This window comes from Miscanthus floridulus, chromosome 2 (assembly GCF_019320115.1).
Source record: "Miscanthus floridulus cultivar M001 chromosome 2, ASM1932011v1, whole genome shotgun sequence".
Lineage (NCBI taxonomy): Eukaryota > Viridiplantae > Streptophyta > Magnoliopsida > Poales > Poaceae > Miscanthus > Miscanthus floridulus.
Window position 1 is genome coordinate 141,253,957 of NC_089581.1, and position 19,506 is coordinate 141,273,462.

The 19,506-nt window shown below is 51.1% G+C and overlaps 1 protein-coding gene across 1 annotated transcript; it reads left to right on the plus strand.

Annotated features, from left to right (window-relative positions):
* Positions 1-403: 403 nt before the first annotated feature.
* On the plus strand, positions 404-17,652 carry LOC136537173 (vacuolar protein-sorting-associated protein 37 homolog 1-like). The gene is made up of 8 exons (XM_066529229.1): positions 404-481; positions 932-1,081; positions 2,627-2,925; positions 14,844-14,931; positions 16,403-16,441; positions 16,580-16,627; positions 16,851-16,971; positions 17,219-17,652. Exons 1-8 carry the CDS (start codon positions 404-406, stop codon positions 17,377-17,379), a joined length of 984 nt encoding a protein of 327 aa, XP_066385326.1. The 3' UTR covers positions 17,380-17,652.
* Positions 17,653-19,506: the final 1,854 nt, after the last annotated feature.

Below are 19,506 nucleotides of genomic sequence, written 5' to 3' on the forward strand. Positions count from 1 at the left end.
AGCTTCAGCTTTTGTCTGGAGATGACCTGATATATATGCTTGCCATGTAACGTGCCGGATATAATGACTGAGGTGTGGGGTCCAGTTATTAACCTTTATATTTAAGTGCATAGTCTATCTCTTAAAGCTCTGAACTATGAATTCTACTTCTGCCCTGTGACGATGTCCTATGCACCCTTGGTTCCAAATCATAAGACACGATAAAAACAACGTATTTAGAAAAAAAGTAAAATGTCTTATAATTTTTTGAATAAACGTAAGTACTTATTAACTAGGTGCGGTTATGACACAAATGCTAGGAAAAGTCCTTCTCATGCTCTCACGCCCACGGGCACCGAGACAGGTTTGGCATTGCGGAGGCTTTTCAAAGCTTTTATTAGTGGCCTGTCCTTGATCGTGCGGGATGGAGGTCAGGCTCACGCGGGGTCTGTGCTGGGACGCGCCGGCGTTGCCGGAGCTGATAGACTCGCACGCGCTGCGGGCATGTTTGGTCCTAGAGGATTTGTCTGATAAAAAGTGTTGCCTCAGAGTTATTTGGAAAGTTGATAAATTTTGTCTGATCAGGCAAGTCTAAAGAAGATCTGTTTAGTTGAAAGTCTATGCCTGGATAGACTAATAAAGATATAATACCATATTTAAAACATACGTAATATTATTTGTATTATTCGTATCAAAATAACTATTTGTATTAGTCTTTTCCTTACAATAATTATTTTTTCTATATTAATTAGAGGGAGCACGCGAGATTGAAGGAAATAATTGTTTTGCAAGTTTGTCGAGTCCGCAAAACCATGCCTTAATTAAGAGAAAAAAAAGACGATGAAACCATGCGATTAACAGGCCACACGTACTTCCGTTAGCCCAGGCAAGTGTGCTCAACCCAGGCGCTCGATATCGTCTGCCTGGTTGGGGAATCTATTGCCTGGAGCAGGCAAGATTCCAGGGCTACAACCAAATGGTACACAGGCAAGGACCAGGCAGCTGTCCATCCAGCAATTGGAGCCAGGCTGAGAACCAAACAAGCCCTGCATGCCAGCACACGGCGGCCGTGTCCTGTAGATGGTACGATGGCAATATTAGGGTAATTATTACATTGATATCGTTCGCGTGCTCTTAAATCCGGCTTAATCTGATTCTTTTTTTATCGGAACAGTGTTTTCCTCTCATAAATTTCTCCAGAATTCCTCCAGAACCATACCATTCGAACGGGGCCTGTGTGATAGATGGTCTCAAATAGTGTCATGTAATTTTAAGACGACTTAATAGACAACATGTACGATGGTTATTTTTTAAGTTATCTCAAAGTAACTAACAATTCCTTAATTTATGCATAGAATAGAAATAAAGTTTTGAGTTGCATGACAACAACAACCCATACAATAGTATAATAGTTAACTCACAGTCCTAAATTTTAGCTCATGAGGCGGTTGTTTCGTAAAACAACGATATCTTTCTCTCTCGCTTTCTCTTTCCTCTACATCAGTAAATCTTACATGGCTCCGCATGAGACGGAGTATGAGACGACTGATATGTAACAATGTACTTGCCCTTAGCGGCGGGTTCCTGCAGATTTCGTACCCGATGGGTGTGGAACTGTAGACATAGACATTAAAACTTATTTGAGGGTACACGAGGATTGGGTAGCCACAAAGATATGGATAGAGTATGGGTATCAAATTTTACTGATGAGTACTATGTCACCTATGTCATATACATATCATGTCAACCAACTCATTCATGTAATTTGTAGCATATGCATAGCATGTTGAGCTATTGGATGGCCGAATAAAGTGACGTGTGAGCTATTAACTATCTCCCTCCGTTACATAAAGAATGATGTACTAGGATTTAAAATTTGTCCTGAAAAGAATGATGTTCTAGGATTCAAACCTCGTACATGCATAATCTGGCACGTTAATCTTGTGCATGCATGATTAAATGAAAATATATTTTCTCTATCTTGTATATGCAACTCAACTAATTAAGGGCACATGCATCTTTTTCCATCCACCCTTAACCTGTCTAAAAATTCCTATAACGTTGTTCTTTTTAGGACGGAGGGAGTATTACTTTAGCTCTTGTGTAATTGTTTTATGTTATTTGTATGAGGATCGAATTATCATTCTATGATGTAAGCTACTATTGTCTTAGTGAATTCTATGCAAGCGAGATTAACATATTTGGATGTCGTTTAACTATAAATGTATCATTTCATATCGCTTTGATTTTATTATTTGATCTCTTAAATATAGGTATCCGTCCGATGTGAATATGCTTAAAAGTCAGAGTCACGGTATGTATTCGCGGACGAGTAAATATACTTTACCCACATATCAACCGACCCGCTACCATCCCTACTTCATCCGCTGGTGGCCTGCTGCTGCTTCGTGTGATAAAAACGTCTAAGTTCCCCAATCAATATCGCCCTTATCTTGATCGGACGGTGGATGGCAGGCTAAAGTCACGGTGTGACTTGAATCCGCATTCAAGGGCATGCTTGAGATTTAACAAGCTAAAAGTTAGGTAAAAAAATTACTATAAATTTAGCAAGCTAAATGTAAGAATTTGGTAAGTTTTTAATAACAAACCAAATACTAGTCAAAATCATAGCTTATGAAATCTTTAGCGTGGTAAATTTTGGAACTGCCCCAAATCTTTGCGTGCATGCTGGGCCGATCAGCCCACGGAGAGCAGAAGCCCAGACACAAAGAAACGCATGGTGGAAACAGATCCAAATTTCCAGGACATCCCTACGCAGTCTTGGTACCCTCCCATGGTTGTAGGTTCGTCTTCACGTCCATCCACCCCTACCTCTTCTAGTGCTAGTCCACACCTAAGAGCTTCAGATAATCCGCAGTCTTCATCCTGTGCGCAACCATCTCCTGCTGAGGCTGCAGGGATAATTGCCCGTTTGAAGGATAAGAGGTTAGCACAGTCTTATTTCCTTTAATGATTTATCTCTGGCTTTCTTGCATACAGGATTGTCTCCTGTCTCATATTTATTATGTTGCATTGAAATACTTAGTCATCCTTTACTATGAATCATATGCTTTTAGGGTTATCCCCAAACTGGGACATTTAACAAAACTGTGTCCAGATCTATAACATACGATTGCTCTAATTTTGATACCTTAACACTATACTAGGGCATGGTCCTAGAGCATATATGTTATGGTGGGAAGGACTTATGCAAGGCGCAACAACAGAGGGGCCTGAACCGTGTTGTATTCAGGCCCATCTAGAGTCCTAGCAGATTTGGGTTAGAGTCTTAGAAGATTTGGTCCAGATTTATAGTAAGAGTTTGTTAGCGTCAAGGGTCAAGTTGTAAGGACTATAAGAGTCCAACCTCATTAAGGAAACGATTAGCCTGGGATTGTGACTTCAAGTCACCCTTGGGCGCCCGGTCTCTCTACTGTTCATCGTCATCTACTGTTCACCGTCATCTCTTGCCGCCGCAATCACGGCTCCAGTCTGCCGAACCCTCGCATGCTCTCACGCTCCTCGATCTCCTCCGTACTTCCTTCGAAGCAAAGCCCGCCGTCATACCAACCTGGTATCAGAGACCATGGCGACATCCGGAGACTCATCTGCGACGGTCTCTCCTTCATCCGCTGCTCCCACGACCGGCGTGCCGGCCTCCGCCGTTCCACAATCCGTCGCGTTGCTGCCGATGGGAGCACCATTGGGCATCCTGGTGCCCACTATGCCGTCCGCGCCCCAACCCTTGTCGACCGCGGAGGCGCTCCAGGCGCTGACACAGGCCATCGCGGGCCTCCAACTCCAGATGACAGCCGTCAACCACCACCTGGCGGACCAGGGTGCCCGGCTTTCGGCGCTCGACGGCCGGCCAGCGCTCCCGCAATTCGGCTTGCCGGGGTTCGGTGGGGTCCCAGCCCTACCCGCGGTCTTCACTCCGGTGATCTCCGAGGTCGCTGCGGTGTCCGCGGAATCCGGCGTGGCGCCGCCGCAGTCGGTACCATCTCCAGCGGTGCACAGATCACGGCCGCCTGCTCCACCGCTGTCAGCGGGTGTGCTGATCACCCAGATTAATTTTCCACACTCACCGTCACCGCTACCTATGTTCCCATCTATAGGACTGACCTACGTCTCGGCACCGACGTCGCACATGTCCTCGACGCCGCCACATATCCCATCATCGCCGGAGGTGGAGGGCGTGGTTGTACCAAAGTACCCCAAACTCACGTTCGCCACCTACGACGGCAAAGAGGACCCGCTCAGCTGGCTCAACAAGTGTGAGCAGTTCTTCCGCGGCCAGATGACACGGGAAGTGGACAAGGTCTGGCTTGCATCGTATCACCTCACGGGCGTGGCTCAACAGTGGTACCTTGTCTTGGAAGGCGACATAGGCCGCCTCGCGTGGCCGGACTTCCGTCGCATGTGTCAGCAGCGCTTCGGCCCGGCCCTCAGCACCAACCACCTCACTGACTTGGCGCGGCTGCCGTTCAGAGGATCGGTGGACGCGTACATGGCGAAGTTTCAAGCCCGTGCCGCACACGCTGGCGACCTCTCTACACTGCAGAAGGCGCGGCTATTCACCGGCGGTCTGCCGGAACACATCCGCGTCGATGTCGAGCTCCTCGAGCCACAGGACCTCCAGCATGCCATGCGGCTTGCACGCGCTTATGAGCGCCGCAATGCCTCACAGGCTCCTGCCTTGCCAGCACCACGCTTGCTGCGCCGCCCTATTGGCACACCAGCCGCGCTGCCTGCACCAGCCGTCTCTAGCGCCACTTCTTTGGCATCAGCGCCACGCACGTTCAAGCGCCTCACACCGGAGGAGATGGCGGAACGGCGCAAGATGGGCTTATGCTACAATTGCGATGAACAATACATAAGGGAGCACAAGTGTGCCTGGCTCTTCTACCTCGAGGCCTCAGATTACATTGTGGAGGAGCCGGATGACACGGAGGACGACCTGGCTGCACCGCCATTTGATCCCGACGCGCCTATGATCTCTCTGTCTGCCATCACGGGCATCCGGGCCAAAAAGACTATGCAACTCCACGTCCAAATTGGCGCGCACCAGTTCACCGTGCTCCTGGACTCCGGTTCAACTCATAACTTCATCAGCACAGAGGTAGCTCGGTGCATGGACCTGCAGCTTCAGGACAGCCACGGTGCACACGTGGTTGTGGCGAACGGTGACCGAGTCGCGTGCCGTGCTTTCTCCTGCAACGCCAAGCTCGAGATCGGCGACGAAGTCTTCCCAGTGGACTGCTTCTCCATCCCACTGGAGTGCTACGACATGGTCTTGGGGATTGCCTGGCTGCGGACCCTGGGGCCGATCCTGTGGGACTTTGAGGGTCTTCGCATGGCGTTCGTACTCCGCAGCCGCCGTGTCATGTGGACGGGCATTGGCTCACCAAGCGCGGGCTGCACCGAGCAGCTACACTCTGGCCACGTCTTCACCGACAAGGGGGCGGAGCCAGTCCTCCTAGACCATCTCCTCGACACCTACACCGACGTGTTCGTGGAGCCCACAGGACTCCCGCCCACGCGCCCCTGTGATCATCGAATACACTTGAAGCCCGGCACCGACCCCGTCGCCGTCCAACCCTATAGGTATCCCCACCTCCAGAAGGATGAGCTGGAGAAGCAGTGCGAGGCGATGCTCCAGCAGGGGGTCATATGGGACAGCACTTCCCCCTTCTCCGCGCCGGTATTGCTTGTCAAGAAGCAGGATAGGACTTGGCGCTTCTGTGTCGACTACAGGTCCCTCGACGCCGTGACGGTGAAAGACAAGTTTCCGATCCCGGTCGTTGAAGAGCTTCTAGACGAGCTCCATGGCGCCAAATTTTTCACCAAGTTGGACCTCCGTTCAGGTTATCACCAGGTCCGCGTCGACCCCGCTTATGTGGAAAAGACGGCGTTCTGGACACACCACGGCCACTTCGAGTTCTTGGTCATGCCTTTCGGCTTGTCCAACGCGCCTTCGACGTTCCAGGCGCTCATGAACCTCGTCCTCAAGCCATTCCTATGACGCAGCATCCTAGTCTTCTTCGACAACATCCTCGTATATAGTTCCACGTGGACCGAGCACCTACAGCATCTCTGCGTCGTCCTGGACGTCCTCCGCGAGCACCGGCTACATCTCAAGAGGTCCAAATGCTCTTTCGCTACCTCGTCGGTCCACTACCTTGGCCATGTCATCATGGCTGAAGGGGTGGCCATGGACATGACCAAGGTGGTGGTTGTACAGTCGTGGCCGCAGCCACGTTCGCGCGCGTGGCCTTCGCGGGTTCCTTGGGCTAGCCGGCTACTATCGTCGGTTCATCAAAGACTACGGTACCATCACCGCCCCCTTGACACAGCTTCTGCGCAAAGAGGGGTTTTAGTGGTCAGAGGCCACCGAGGCGGCATTTACGGCCCTCAAGGCAGCGTTGTGTGCGGTGCCCGTGCTCCATCTCCCGAACTTCAACGCCACGTTCGTCGTCGACTGCGACGCGTCCAGCTCCGGCTTCGGAGCCGTCCTTCATCAAGACTGGAATCCCATCGCGTTCTTCAGTCGGCCCTTTGCGGCTTGGCATCTCAAAGCGGTGGCGTACGAGCGCGAGCTCATCGGTCTCGTTCAAGCAGTCCGCCATTGGTGCCCTTATCTTTGGGGGGGCGCTTTCGTTGTCCGGACTGATCACTACGCCCTCAAGTTCATGCTCGACCAACGGCTTTCGACAATTCCACAACATCACTGGGTGAGCAAATTGTTCAGGTATGATTTCAGGATTGAGTACTGCCTCGGCAAGGTGAACGTGGTGGCCGATGCGCTGTCTCGCCACGATGGCGACACCCCGCTCTTGGCGGGACTCTACGACATTGATGCGGCATCCCTAGCGGCGCTCTCGGCTCCAACATTCCAGCTCTTCGATGACCTCCGCCAGGAGCTGGACACCGACGCCATGGCCGCCGGTGCGCACGGGGCCTCCTGGACCGTCCACGAGGGGCTCATACTCCATGATGGACGTGTCTTCGTGCTAGCATCGTCCCCGCTCCTGGACGACGTCCTTCAGCTCGCCCACACAGGAGCCCACAAGGGCATCCAAAAGACTCTACGGCGGCTCCGTATTGAGTTCTACGTCGAGCATGATCGGCGTGTCGTCGGCGACTTCGTGCGTTCCTGCTCCACGTGCCAGCGGAAAAAAATGGAGACGTTGCACTCCGTGGGACTGCTGCAACCCTTACCGGTGCCCTCATGAGTCTAGGCAGATATCTCCCTTGACTTTATTGAGGCGTTGCCCAAGGTTCACGGTAAAAGTGTTCTCCTAACCGTGGTTGATAGGTTTTCGAAGTATGTGCACTTCATTCCATTGGGCCACCCCTACACGGCGTCGTTAGTGGCGCGAGCTTTCTTCCAGGACATCGTGCGCCTCCATGGATTTCCCGAGTGCATCGTCTGCGATCGTGACCCGATCTTCACGGGGCATGTGTGGCGCGATCTCTTTCGCCACACCGGCGTCCAGCTTCGGATGAGCACTGCGTTCCACCCACAGACAGACGGGCAGTCCGAAGCGGTGAACAAGGCCATAACCATGTACTTGAGATGTCTCACTAGTGACCGCCCTCGCGACTGGCTAGACTAGCTGTCGTGGGCGGAATTCTGTTACAACACCGCATATCACACGGTGCTTCAGACTACTCCGTTTCAGGTGGTCTACGGACGTGATCCGCCCGACCTGCTGCCGTATGTTCTAGGGGAGGCGTGCACGGAGGCCGTCGACACCATGCTGTCCAACCGGGATGAGTTCTTGGACGAGGTACGTGCTCGCCTTCTCCAGGCGTAGGAGTACGCTCGCCGCTTCTACGATGCCAAGCACCGTGCCCTGGAGTTTGCCGTCGAGGACTGGGTACTGCTCCGCATGCTTCATCGACACACGCAGTCCCTAGCCCCTGGCGGTCGCGGCAAGCTAGGGCCCAAGTATGCTGGCCCTTTCAAGGTGATTGAGCGAGTGGGCGAGGTGGCCTACCGGCTTCGTCTTCCGGAGGGCGCCCGGATTCACGACGTCTTCCATGTCGGGGTGTTAAAGCCATTCTGTGGTACACCACCGACGTCTGAGCCTGTGCTTCCTCCACTTCGCCACGGCCGGCCTCTCCAGTGACCGAAACGCATATTGCGCTCTGAACTTCATCGTGGCGTCTGGCATGTCCTTGTCGAGTGGTCTGGCATGCCTGCGTCTGACGCTACATGGGAGCCGGTTCCTGCATTCCGGGAAGCTCACCCTTCCTTCCAGCTCGTGGACGAGCTGTTTCCCGAGGGAGGGAGAGATGTTATGGTGGGAAGGACTTATGCAAGGCGCAACAACAGAGGGGCCTGAACCATGTTGTATTCAGGCCCATCTAGAGTCCTAGCAGATTTGGGTTAGAGTCTTAGAAGATTTGGTCTAGATTTATAGCAAGAGTTTGTTAGCGTCAAGGGTCGAGTTGTAAGGACTATAAGAGTCCAACCTCATTAAGGAAATGATTAGCCTGGGATTGTGACTTCTGATGGATAAGTCTCATGTGTGGCTGGTCTTTGTGGGGCTGTGTTGCTCACATGGTCCTTGTGGCTGTTTTCTATTTTTAGGACAGCATCTTAGACTAGAGGACAACATCTTAGACTAGAGGACAGCATCTTAGCTAGGATAGCATATTAACATCTTAGCTAGGATAGCATATTAGCATCTTAGACTAGCATCTTGGCATATGCTTGGCTGGCTAGCAGCCTATAAACATGTAACCCCAACCCCTCAGGTTGGTATGGCATTTTGTGTGAGTTTGTGTGAGAAATAGACAAGAAAATTGTCCCAACTCCTAGTGTCATCCTCTCTCGATCAGAGTAAGAATTCTCCTACTACCAAGAGCGAGAATTCAGTGACTAATAACTGGTATCAGAGCCGTATTATCCTGTAGCCTGAGCATCTCTTGCTCATCTTCTCTCCCAGCCCCACAATAGCCCCAGCTGTTGGCAGCAGCAGCTCCTCCAGCCGTTCCTGTTTACTCCTCTCCCAGCTCGTCTAAAGCAGCCCTCTCCCCACGCAGCAACCCCCCGGTAGCGCGTCATGTCCGTAGGGCAGTCTCAGCGCTCGGTCGCCTCGAGCACGCGGCGTCGGCAGGAGGCCGAACTTGCCGCGGTAGAGGAACGCGAGCGAGTGGCGGCGAGGGTGTCGAGGCTGGCAGTGGCGGAGCTGGCAGCAGCTAGAGCGGAGGCGGAAGCAGCGGCGGTGGTGGATGCAGCACGTGCAGCGGCAGTGGAGGTCGAGTTTCTACGCGGCAGTGTCAACAGCTCCATTTGTGCTGATGACAGTGCCGACATGGACCTTGAGCTGCTAGAGAGGGAGGCAGCGCGAGCGCGGGCGGCGCAGTGGGCAGCCGCGCACGCCCACGAGCGTGGCGGCAGCCCAGACAGGCGCAGACGCGCTGGCGGCGCTCTTGGTGGAGGCACGCACGGCGGTAGCACTCCTAGGGCAGCCACGCATGTCCACAAGCGTGGCGGCAGCCTAGACAGGCGCGGACACGCTGGCGGCGCTCCTAGAGGAGGCGCGCACGGCAACGGTGGTGGATGGGTCGATGGAGATCGCGGCCTTCACAGGCAGCGTGGCTCTCTCTCCCCGGATCGGTACCGTGGTTACCACGGGTTCTAGGCTGTTGTTAGGGACGTCGGCCCCGGCGGTGGGTGGCCTACCCTCACCAAGACCAACTACGTCGAGTGGGCTGCGGTGATGAGGGTAAAGCTCCAGGTGCGGCACATGTGGGAGGTAGTCCGGTACGGCGACGTTGACTACGACCTAGATCGATGGGCGCTGGATGCTCTCATCGCTGCAGTCCCGCCCGAGATGTAGTTCTCGCTTACCAGCAAGCGGACTGCCAAGGAGGCTTGGGACGCCATCACTGCAGCACGCATCGGCAGCGACCGCGCCCGTAAGTCCACACTGCAGGCACTTCGCAAGGAGTGGGAGAACCTGGCCTTCAAGCCAGGTGAGGACGTTGATGACTTTGCTCTTCGTCTCAACACTCTGTTGCAGAAGATGGTGTAGTTCGGCGATGACACCTACGGCGAGGAGAGAGCTGTCGAAAAGCTCTTCCGCTGCGTCCCCGAGAAGTACAAGCAGATGGCTCGCTCGATCGAGTCTCTGCTGGATCTCTCCATGATGTCGATCGAGGAGGCGATAGGTCGCCTCAAGGTCGTCGACAGCGATGAGCCACAGTCCCTCTCGGGGCCCATCACCACTGGCGGGAAGCTCCTTCTCACTCGGGAGCAGTGGCTTGCCAGCCAAGGTGACCGGAGGAAGGGGGAGCCTTCCTCCGCGACAGGTGGCCGCAGGTGTGGCAAGCTGCGCAAGGCGCGCAGAGACCCCCAGGTCGGGGTGCGAGGACGTGCCAAGGGTGATGCCCGCGGAGGCGCCTAGGGCGACGCCGCTGGCAGGCACAAGCCGACACGAGACGACACCTGCCGCAACTATGGCCAGCTTGGCCATTGGGCCAAGGACTGTCAACAGCCACGACGCGGCCAGGCCCACGTCGCACAGGTGGAGGAGGAGGAGCCGGCTCTATTCATGGCACATGCCAGCATCGAGCTACCTCTAGTGGCACCGGCCGCAGCGGCTCTCCTCCACCTTGACGAGCCAAAAGCACATGCCCTCCTCGGCGATAGCTCTAGCAACGACAAGACTGACGGGTGGTGCCTCGACACCGGCGCCACCCATCACATGACCGGTTGATGGGAGTTCTTCACCGAGCTTGACTCTAGCGTCCGAGGCTCCGTCAAGTTTGGGGATGCCTCCGGCGTGGAGATCAAGGGCGTCGGCTCCATCATCTTCACCGCTGTGTCTGGTGAGCACAAGCTGCTCACCAGAGTCTACTACATCCCTGCGTTGAGGAACTCCATCATCAGCTTGGGACAGCTAGATGAGAACGGTTCGCGCGTGGTGGTTGAGAATGGAGTCATGAGGATTTGGGATCGCCGTTGTCGCCTTCTTGCCAAGGTATCCAGAAGCGCAAATCGACTCTACGTCCTTAACGTGTAGGTGACACAACCCCTCTGTCTCGCTGCTTGTCGGGACGACGAGGCGTGGCAGTGGCACGAGCGTTTCGGGCACCTTCACTTCGAGGCCCTGAAGCGGCTCAGTGCCATGGAGATGGTGCAAGGCCTATCGTGCCTCGACCATGTGGAGCAGCTCTGCGACGTCTGCGTGTTGACAAAGCAGAGGCGACTCCCCTTTCCCCAGCGGGCGAGCTTTCGAGCCAAGGAGAGGCTCGAGCTCGTGCACGGGGACTTGTGTGGCCCGGTGATACTGGCCACACTGGGAGGACGACGCTACTTCCTGCTGCTCATCGACGACTTCTCCCGCTACATGTGGGTGATGGTCCTCGGCAGCAAGGGAGAGGCTACAGACGCCATCAGGCGCGCGCAGGCTACTGCGGAGGCGGAGTGCGGCTGCAAGCTGCGCGTGCTGCACACCAACAACGGTGGCGAATTCACAGCGGCTGAATTCGCGTCATACTGCGCTGATGAGGGCATTCAGCGCCACTACTCCGTGCCGTACAGCCCATAGCAGAACAGCGTTGTCGAGCGGCGTAACCAGACGGTTGTGGGGATGGCTCGGGCCCTTCTCAAGCAGAGGGGGATGTCGGCTGTCTTGTGGGGAGAGGCGGTGGTGTCGGCCGTCTACATCCTCAACCGCTCGCCTACCAAGGCGCTCAATGGCAGGATGCCATACGAGGCTTGGCATGGGCGCAAGCCGGCGGTCTCCCACTTATGGGTCTTCGGCTGCCTCGCGTTCGCCAAGGAGCTTGACCACATCAACAAGCTCGACGACAGGAGCACTCCGGGAGTGTTCATCGGCTACGTGGAGGGCTTGAAGGCCTACCGCATCCTCGACCTGAAGACACAGCGTGTGCGCACGGCGCGTGACGTTGTGTTCGACGAAGGGCGAGGATGGGCGTGGGACAAGGCAGTGGACGCTGGCTCGGCTCCGACATACGACGACTTCACTATCGAGTATGTCCACTTCAAGGGAGCTGGGGGAGTAGGTAGCTCTTCTTCGATGAGCGCGTCTACCCCAGTCCTCGAGCCTCCACCGACCCCAGCGCCTGCTACTCCGATAGCACCATGCTCTCCAGCCAGGACCTCGGCTGCGATGAGTTCTTCGCTGGCTCCACCACAGCCGGCAACGCCACGCACTCCAGCATCGACAGGCACCTCTCCGGGCACGTCTACTTCAGCTCGTGTCGAGCACAGCCTAGTTGAGCTCGCTACTCCGCTCTCTCACGACGAGGAGCGCATCGACGCGTACCACAACGGCGAGCCATTGCGGTACTGTACGATGGAGAACCTTCTCGGCGACCAGCCGGTGCCGGGACCGGTGCCTCACGACCTGGAGGCGTAGTTGCACCTTGCGTGTGATGACGGTGAGCCTCGATCGTATGCAGAGGCCGAGAGATACGCAGCATGGCGCGCCGCGATGCAGTTGGAGATGGATGCGGTTGAGAAGAACCGCACCTGGGAGCTTGCTGACCTTCCTCGTGGTCACCGCGCGATCACCCTTAAGTGGGTGTACAAGCTGAAGAGGGATGAAGCCGGCGCCATCGTCAAGCACAAGGCTCGCTTGGTGGCACGAGGTTTCGTGCAGCAGGAGGGGGTCGACTTCGACGACGCCTTTGCTCCCGTGGCACGGATGGAGTCCATGCGACTCCTCCTTGCGCTAGCTGCCCTGGAGGGCTGGCGTGTTCATCACATGGACGCCAAGTCGGCGTTCCTTAACGGCGACTTGAAGGAGGAGGTCTACGTGCACCAGCCGCCGGGATTTGCGATCCCCGGCAAGGAGGGCAAGGTACTCCGCCTGCGCAAGGCCCTCTATGGCTTGCGGCAGGCACCGAGGGCGTGGAATGCCAAGTTGGATTCCACGCTAAAGGGGATGGGCTTCGAGCAAAGCCCGCACGAGGCGACCATCTACCGACGGAGCAATGAAGGAAATGCCCTGCTGGTGGGTGTCTACGTCGACGACTTGGTGATCACCGGCACCAAGGATGCGGAGGTGGCGGCATTCAAGGAATAGATGAAAGCCACCTTCCAGATGAGTGACATGGGGCCTCTCTCCTTCTACCTGGGAATCGAGGTGCACTAGGATGACTCTGGGATCACGCTTCGATAGACCGCCTACGCCAAGCGTGTCGTTGAGCTAGCTGGGCTCACCGACTGCAACCCAGCTCTCACTCCGATAGAGGAGAGGCTAAAGTTGAGCCGCGACAGCACAGCGGAGGAGGTGGACGCTACGCAGTACCGGCGTCTTATGGGGAGCCTTCGCTACCTCGCCCACACACTGCCGGACTTGGCATTCTCCGTCGGCTACGTTAGTCGGTTCATGCAGCGACCTACGACGGAGCACCAGCAGGCTGTGAAGAGGATCATCCGCTACGTTGCGGGGACTCTCGACCACGGCCTCTACTACCCGAGGTGCCCTGGAGCGGCACACTTCGTCGGGTACAGCGACAGCGACCACGCCGGCGACATCGACACCAGCAAGAGCACGAGTGGGATCCTCTTCTTCCTCGGCAAGTGCCTCGTTAGCTGGCAGTCGGTCAAGCAGCGGGTGGTGGCCCTGTCCAGCTGCGAGGCTGAGTACATAGCGGCCTCCACCGCTTTGACTCAGGCGCTCTGGATCGCTCGACTGCTTGGTGATCTCCTCGGCAGAGACACTAGAGCGGTGGAGCTCAGGGTGGACAGCAAGTCCGCTCTGGCCCTGGCAAAGAACCCCGTGTTCCACGAACGCAGCAAGCACATTCGGGTGAGGTACCACTTCATCCGAGGCTGTTTGGAGGAAGGGAGCATCAAGGCGAGCTACATCAACACCAAGGACCAGCTTGCGGACCTGCTCACCAAGCCCCTTGGGAGGATTAAGTTCCTTGAGCTCTGCTCCAAGACCAGGATGGTTCAACTCTCCCACAAGACGACGCACAAGACTTAGGGGGAGAATGATGGATAAGTCTCATGTGTGGCTGGTCTTTGTGGGACTGTGCTGCTCACATGGTCCTTGTGGCTGTTTTTCTGTTTTTAGAACAGCATCTTAGACTAGAGGACAGCATCTTAGACTAGATGACAGTATCTTAGCTAGGACAGCATATTAGCATCTTAGACTAGCATCTTGGCATATGCTTGGCTGGCTAGCAGGCTATAAATATGTAACCCCAACCCCTTAGGTTGGTATGACATTTTGTGTGAGTTTGTGTGAGAAATAGATAAGAAAATTGCCCCAACTCCTAGTGTCATCCTCTCTCGATGAGAGTAAGAATTCTCCTACTACCAAGAGTGAGAATTCAGTGACTAACAACTTCAAGTCACCCTTGGGCGCCTGGTCTCTCTACTGTTCATCGTCATCTACTGTTCACCGTCATCTCTTGCCGCCGCAATCACGGCTCCAGTCCGCCGAACCCTCGCACGCTCTCACGCTCCTCGATCTCCTCCGTACTTCCTTCGAAGCAAAGCCCGCCGTCATACCAATATACCATTGTGTTATGGATTGGCATATCATATCTGTGTTGTACATATGTTAAGGCAAGCCTGAACAACCAGAAGCAGGCAGGTTGTAGGGTGATTGTAAGTTTAATAAAAGTAGAGATGAATTGGTTGTTTAGAACATGGCATTTGGTGTAGGTTGGAGAACTAGTTGATAAGTGCTGTATAATTTTGGATCGACCGTTTATGTACTGCTGATTCTTTGTGCTGTGTTTGTGAATTCTATATGTTGACAGCATATGTATTTGAACAATATTAATTTTCCTGATGATGCATCATTTGGCTGGAGTTGACAACCTTGTTATATCATGCTACCTTTTAATCAAAATTTTCTGTGCAGTATTGAGGAGTTACAGAGGATATTGAAAGACAAAGAGGCATATAATGCGTTCTTTAACTCACTTGATCAAGTGAAAACCCAGAACAATGTAAGTTCTGTTGCACGACGACTTTTTTATATTTGTGATGCTGAGTTCACCAGAGGATGCTGAAATCCTTTCTGCGTCATAACCCACATTTTTATGGCCTGTTTGGAACGAAGGAATGAAAAACACAGGAAAGGAAAAACTATAGGAATAGGAAAGAAGTGTAGTGGCAAAACAGAGGATTGAAACACTTGAATCTTTTATGAGTTGGTGTTTGGAATTCAAGAATAGGAGCATAGGAAAATTGGAAATGAACAGGAATCCAATTTGCCTGAACTGGATGTGCACAACCTTTTTTATTTATTTATAGTCAACAACGGATGGATCAACTCATCTCTATAGGCATGAGAGTTTTTTTTTCCTAGCCACTGATATATGAACCATTCGAATTGCTACCCCACAGCAGTGAAAGATTGAGTACTTCATCTATCTACTTTCTGCTGCTTGTTCCTTCCCAAGCTCGATCTTATCTCTTCCCCAAAGCTCATCTGGTCTCTCTCCTTCACTGGCCAGCACCTCTCTCATCCCACACACATCCACCACTGACTTGTCCCAACTGGCAAGGGCAGGTCCTCAATGTCATTCCATTCGAGAAGGACCATTTTGCACTTGCGTAGGTGCTTGATCCGCGTGGAAGCTGGAAAGAGAGGAGAGGTTGAGATAGGCTGTGTGGTGTCATTGCAGCGGTGCAAATCATGCTTCAATCCTGGTGGCCATGACACAATTGCTTCTTTGAGCTTCCTTTACCTCTGTTTTCTCTTTCACGCGCACCTTGGCCATCCACGAAAACTTTTGGGTTGGAGCGGATGTTTTTGCTTCTGCGTTTTGCAAAGGGAAGCGTGCTTTTCCAGAGGAACGGTGAGATTCATTGCTCCAACCCAAACGGCACCTGATGTCAGCCAAACATAGGAATTGCATTCCTCTGGATTTTGGAATTTTTTGAAATTCCTACAATCCAAATGGCGCCTAAGAGTGTCTCCCCACCTAATATTGTTATTCATGTTCCTTTGGATTCTGAACTTTGAAATTAGCTTTCTTTGGTTTGGTGGTTCCAATTATTCTTGAGGTTCCTAAGAATGTCTCGTCGTCCATATTGAATATCCTTGCCACACTGGTTATGGAAACAGTTTTGAAACCTTCTTGATTAGTTAATGATGTCAGAGTTCCAATGCTACTATTTTTGCTCATTATTTCTTCTTTACAGTCTATCTCCTAGTGTACAACATCCTTGAAAGCTTACATATTGTCAATCCTCGTGTGGGCTAAGTTTTAAGTTTTAACACATGTTTCATCTTTCCTCTGGTGCCTCATCCATGAGTTGGTGGTTGTTTTGCAAGTATTTATGTTGTGACGTGACTGCTGCTTATCTGGTTTAGTGTTTTTTTTTTCTCAACGCCTCATCTCTGGCATACCCATATAGGAAATAACTGAAGTCTTGTGTATTTGCTGACTGGGCCCTCTTTCTTAATGTCAGGTGCGTGATGAGCTTGGAAAGGAGACATTGCAACTTGCAAGTGAGTTATACGTTCTGTTTGTTTAAATAGTGGTGTTTGAATTGGTTTCAAAGAAATAATGGTGCTTCAAAAGTACCCTTTGACTTACAGAACTTCAAATAAGATATATTCTTACTCTCTTTAGTGTTGTAAACTATAGGGAAAATTTAGAAAAGGAGCAGCGGATTTTGGAGCTTAGGAATCAGGTGCAGCACTGTCACCTATATGTCATGAAGAAAGAAAGAAAACATTGATGTTGGGCTATTCATTAATAAATCAAAGGATCAGCATAGTTTATAAAATTTGTTAATATCATGAAACGACAACCTTGTAATACTGTTACTGTGAAGCTTTCTACTGATTTTGTTCTTATGTTTCCAGCACTTCATTCTTTGCTGTCATTTCATTTGCATTTATAATTTTTTGCAGTGCACAATAATTAGAACCACAGAACTGGCTGCTGCTCAAGACCGGCTTACTGATTTGGAGAGGCAAAAGGATGATACTATGAGGTCCTATTCCCCTGCCGCACTGCTCAACAAGCTCCAAAGTACTCTGAACAATAACATCTTCAGCTCCATCTCACCGGTAGCATACTTGTATCTGAGTTTGGTTATTTTCTGATCCATAATCGGTACAGTGTACAATGCATGTCAGTGTTCAGGCATATCTGTTTGTGCACGCTATATGCTAGAATCTTCTGAACTTTCTAGTTACCAGTTCAAAACAACAACAAAAAAGTAATATGTAATTCCAAGTGTTTGAATTTGTGACTAATCGCATTGTTGTTTCCTCAGCATCAATGGGAAAGCTGGACGAGGAGTCTGAGGAGCTGCCCCAGAAGTTCCTGGAGAAAGACATCGACCTTCCAACCTTTGTGCAGAAGTACAAGAAGCTCCGCACAGCTTACCACAAGCAGGCGTTGCTCCATCTCGCTGGCCAGACATCACTCCGCTGATATCCGGCCTGGCATCGTGTCCAACTTTGCTGTATTCCTGCTCGCCTGTTCTTGGTGTACACTCTGCTTGGCCCTGTTTTATGAGTGCAGCTTCAAATAGGTCTGTCAAACATCAGTGGAGAACTGGAGATTGCATGTATTATATGTCTTGCAAAACGTCTTGCCTACTCTGTCCTGGTGTTTACCTGCCGAGTGACCAAGTTGATTTTACTTGTGGTAATTAAACCCTTCTTCAAAAAAATTTCAGTGATAATAAAGCTTTCATATGGTTGCATTGATGGTTCGTGGATACACGTCCGTTCAGTGTAACGCCATCAAATGCTACTGTAGCGATCGTTCCTGTGAGGCTGTGACACGCAGCGTGTTAAGAGCAGATCGCGTGCGAATACAAAGAGGGCACATATTATTGAGACAAGAAGATTAGTTCCTTTGCTCTTTGCTCCACTTGCAGTACAATCAAACCTGAATGCATTCTGGCAAGATGTGGTCAGTGCTCCGTTTGATTTTGCAAGGTCTATCCAGACGCGAATCTGACCATGTTTGCGCACACGATGAGGATAGAATCAGCAGGTCTCAGTGCAGGCAGCACGCAGACGCTCCTGCTGATCTGACTCTGAAACACGATATGCATCTCGATCGCGGAGCTCGTTCGGAACAGTTTTGTACGGCAAGAGTCGTACTACTTTGGATTCTAGGTTGCCGAACTGAGGGCGCGTTTAGTTCCCAAATTTTTTTTTGTTTGGCTACTATAGCATTTTGGTTTGTATTTGATAATTAGTATCTAATTATGAACTAATTAGGTTCGAAAATTTCGTCTCGTGATTTCTCACCCAACTGTGCAATTTTTTTCGTCTACATTTAATACTCCATACATGTGCCCTAAGATTCGATGTGATATTTTGGGGTGAAAATTTTTTAGAACTAAACAGGCCCTGAGAGCAACTCGTGCCGCGGCTGCGCAGCTGAATTCCTTCAGGCTAAATCTTATCTTAATCAGCAAAAAATAGCCATACATAACTCTTGCAACATAATATGGGAATTTGAGATAAGACTAAATACCGAAAAACGAAATTGTGTTGATACGCGGGCACAACAAGGCTAACCTAACCTTTTTTTTTTTTTGAAAATGCAGTTGCACACGAAGGTGCACAACACGTCTTTAGCATGTTCGTTTGGTCGTATTTGGCTTTAAGTCATAGCTTATCAGCCAACGAACAGTATTTTTCTCTCATACCAAACCAGTCAACGGTACTTTCAGCCATGGCTTATAAGCCAAACCAGCCCAAACGAACGGGACCTTGTTAGTGCCAATGTACGATTACGTTGGTTCAGCTTCTAAAAAGTGTTCTGCTATTAAAAAGCAGAATATCAATCAAATGGACAGAACAAGAGAAATTGTTTTTTTAAATGTTGTCACCTATAGCTAGCTTAAGGTTAATTTGTTTGATTCGTTTACACTGTGCATGCCCTTATAGATAGCTTATATATGGTCTTTAAGAAACTCTATGGGATAGTAAGGTGTGCCATATATTAGTGGTGCATTGTTATATATCAATAGCCAACTACTATGTGACTGTGTTGTGTTATTAGAAGGTTGTAGATGATACGATAATAATATGCAATCAATAGTTGATTGTATTATTAGCCCAGCCATAGAAAGTACTCCCTCTATTTTAAATTGTAAGATATTTTGACTTTTTTAGGTATATTGTTTTTGCTATAAACTTATATATATTTCACGTCCAGATATATATTAAAAATAAAATATCTAGAAAACTCAAAACGTCTTATACTTTGGAAAGGAGGGAGTATATGAGATAGTTTCCATCATTGCCAAGTAACGTATGAGCCACACATAAAAACTATCAGCCTGTTCGCTGGTTGGTTTCTAGGCTGATAAATCCGGTTGGTGCTGGTTGGTGTGAGAGGAAAATACTGTTCACTGGCTGATAAACCCTGGCTGAAACCAACAAGCGAACATGTTATATATCTCTAATACATGATTTTTATTCAAAATATTTTTTTTGTCATAGCTTATCTTTTTATAATTTTATCATTAATTTGTCACACCTTTTCCTATCTTAGTTTCTGCTTAGACGGTTTAAGAAACCATTTCTCTTGTTCTTC

Coding starts and splice junctions, on each gene's coding strand:
- LOC136537173 (XM_066529229.1), top strand. CDS start 404: ATGGAGGTCAGGCTCACGCGGGGTCTGTGCTGGGACGCGCCGGCGTTG. Junction 2,926..14,843: donor GCCCGTTTGAAGGATAAGAG/GTTAGCACAGTC, acceptor TTTTCTGTGCAG/TATTGAGGAGTTACAGAGGA. Junction 14,932..16,402: donor AAGTGAAAACCCAGAACAAT/GTAAGTTCTGTT, acceptor TCTTAATGTCAG/GTGCGTGATGAGCTTGGAAA.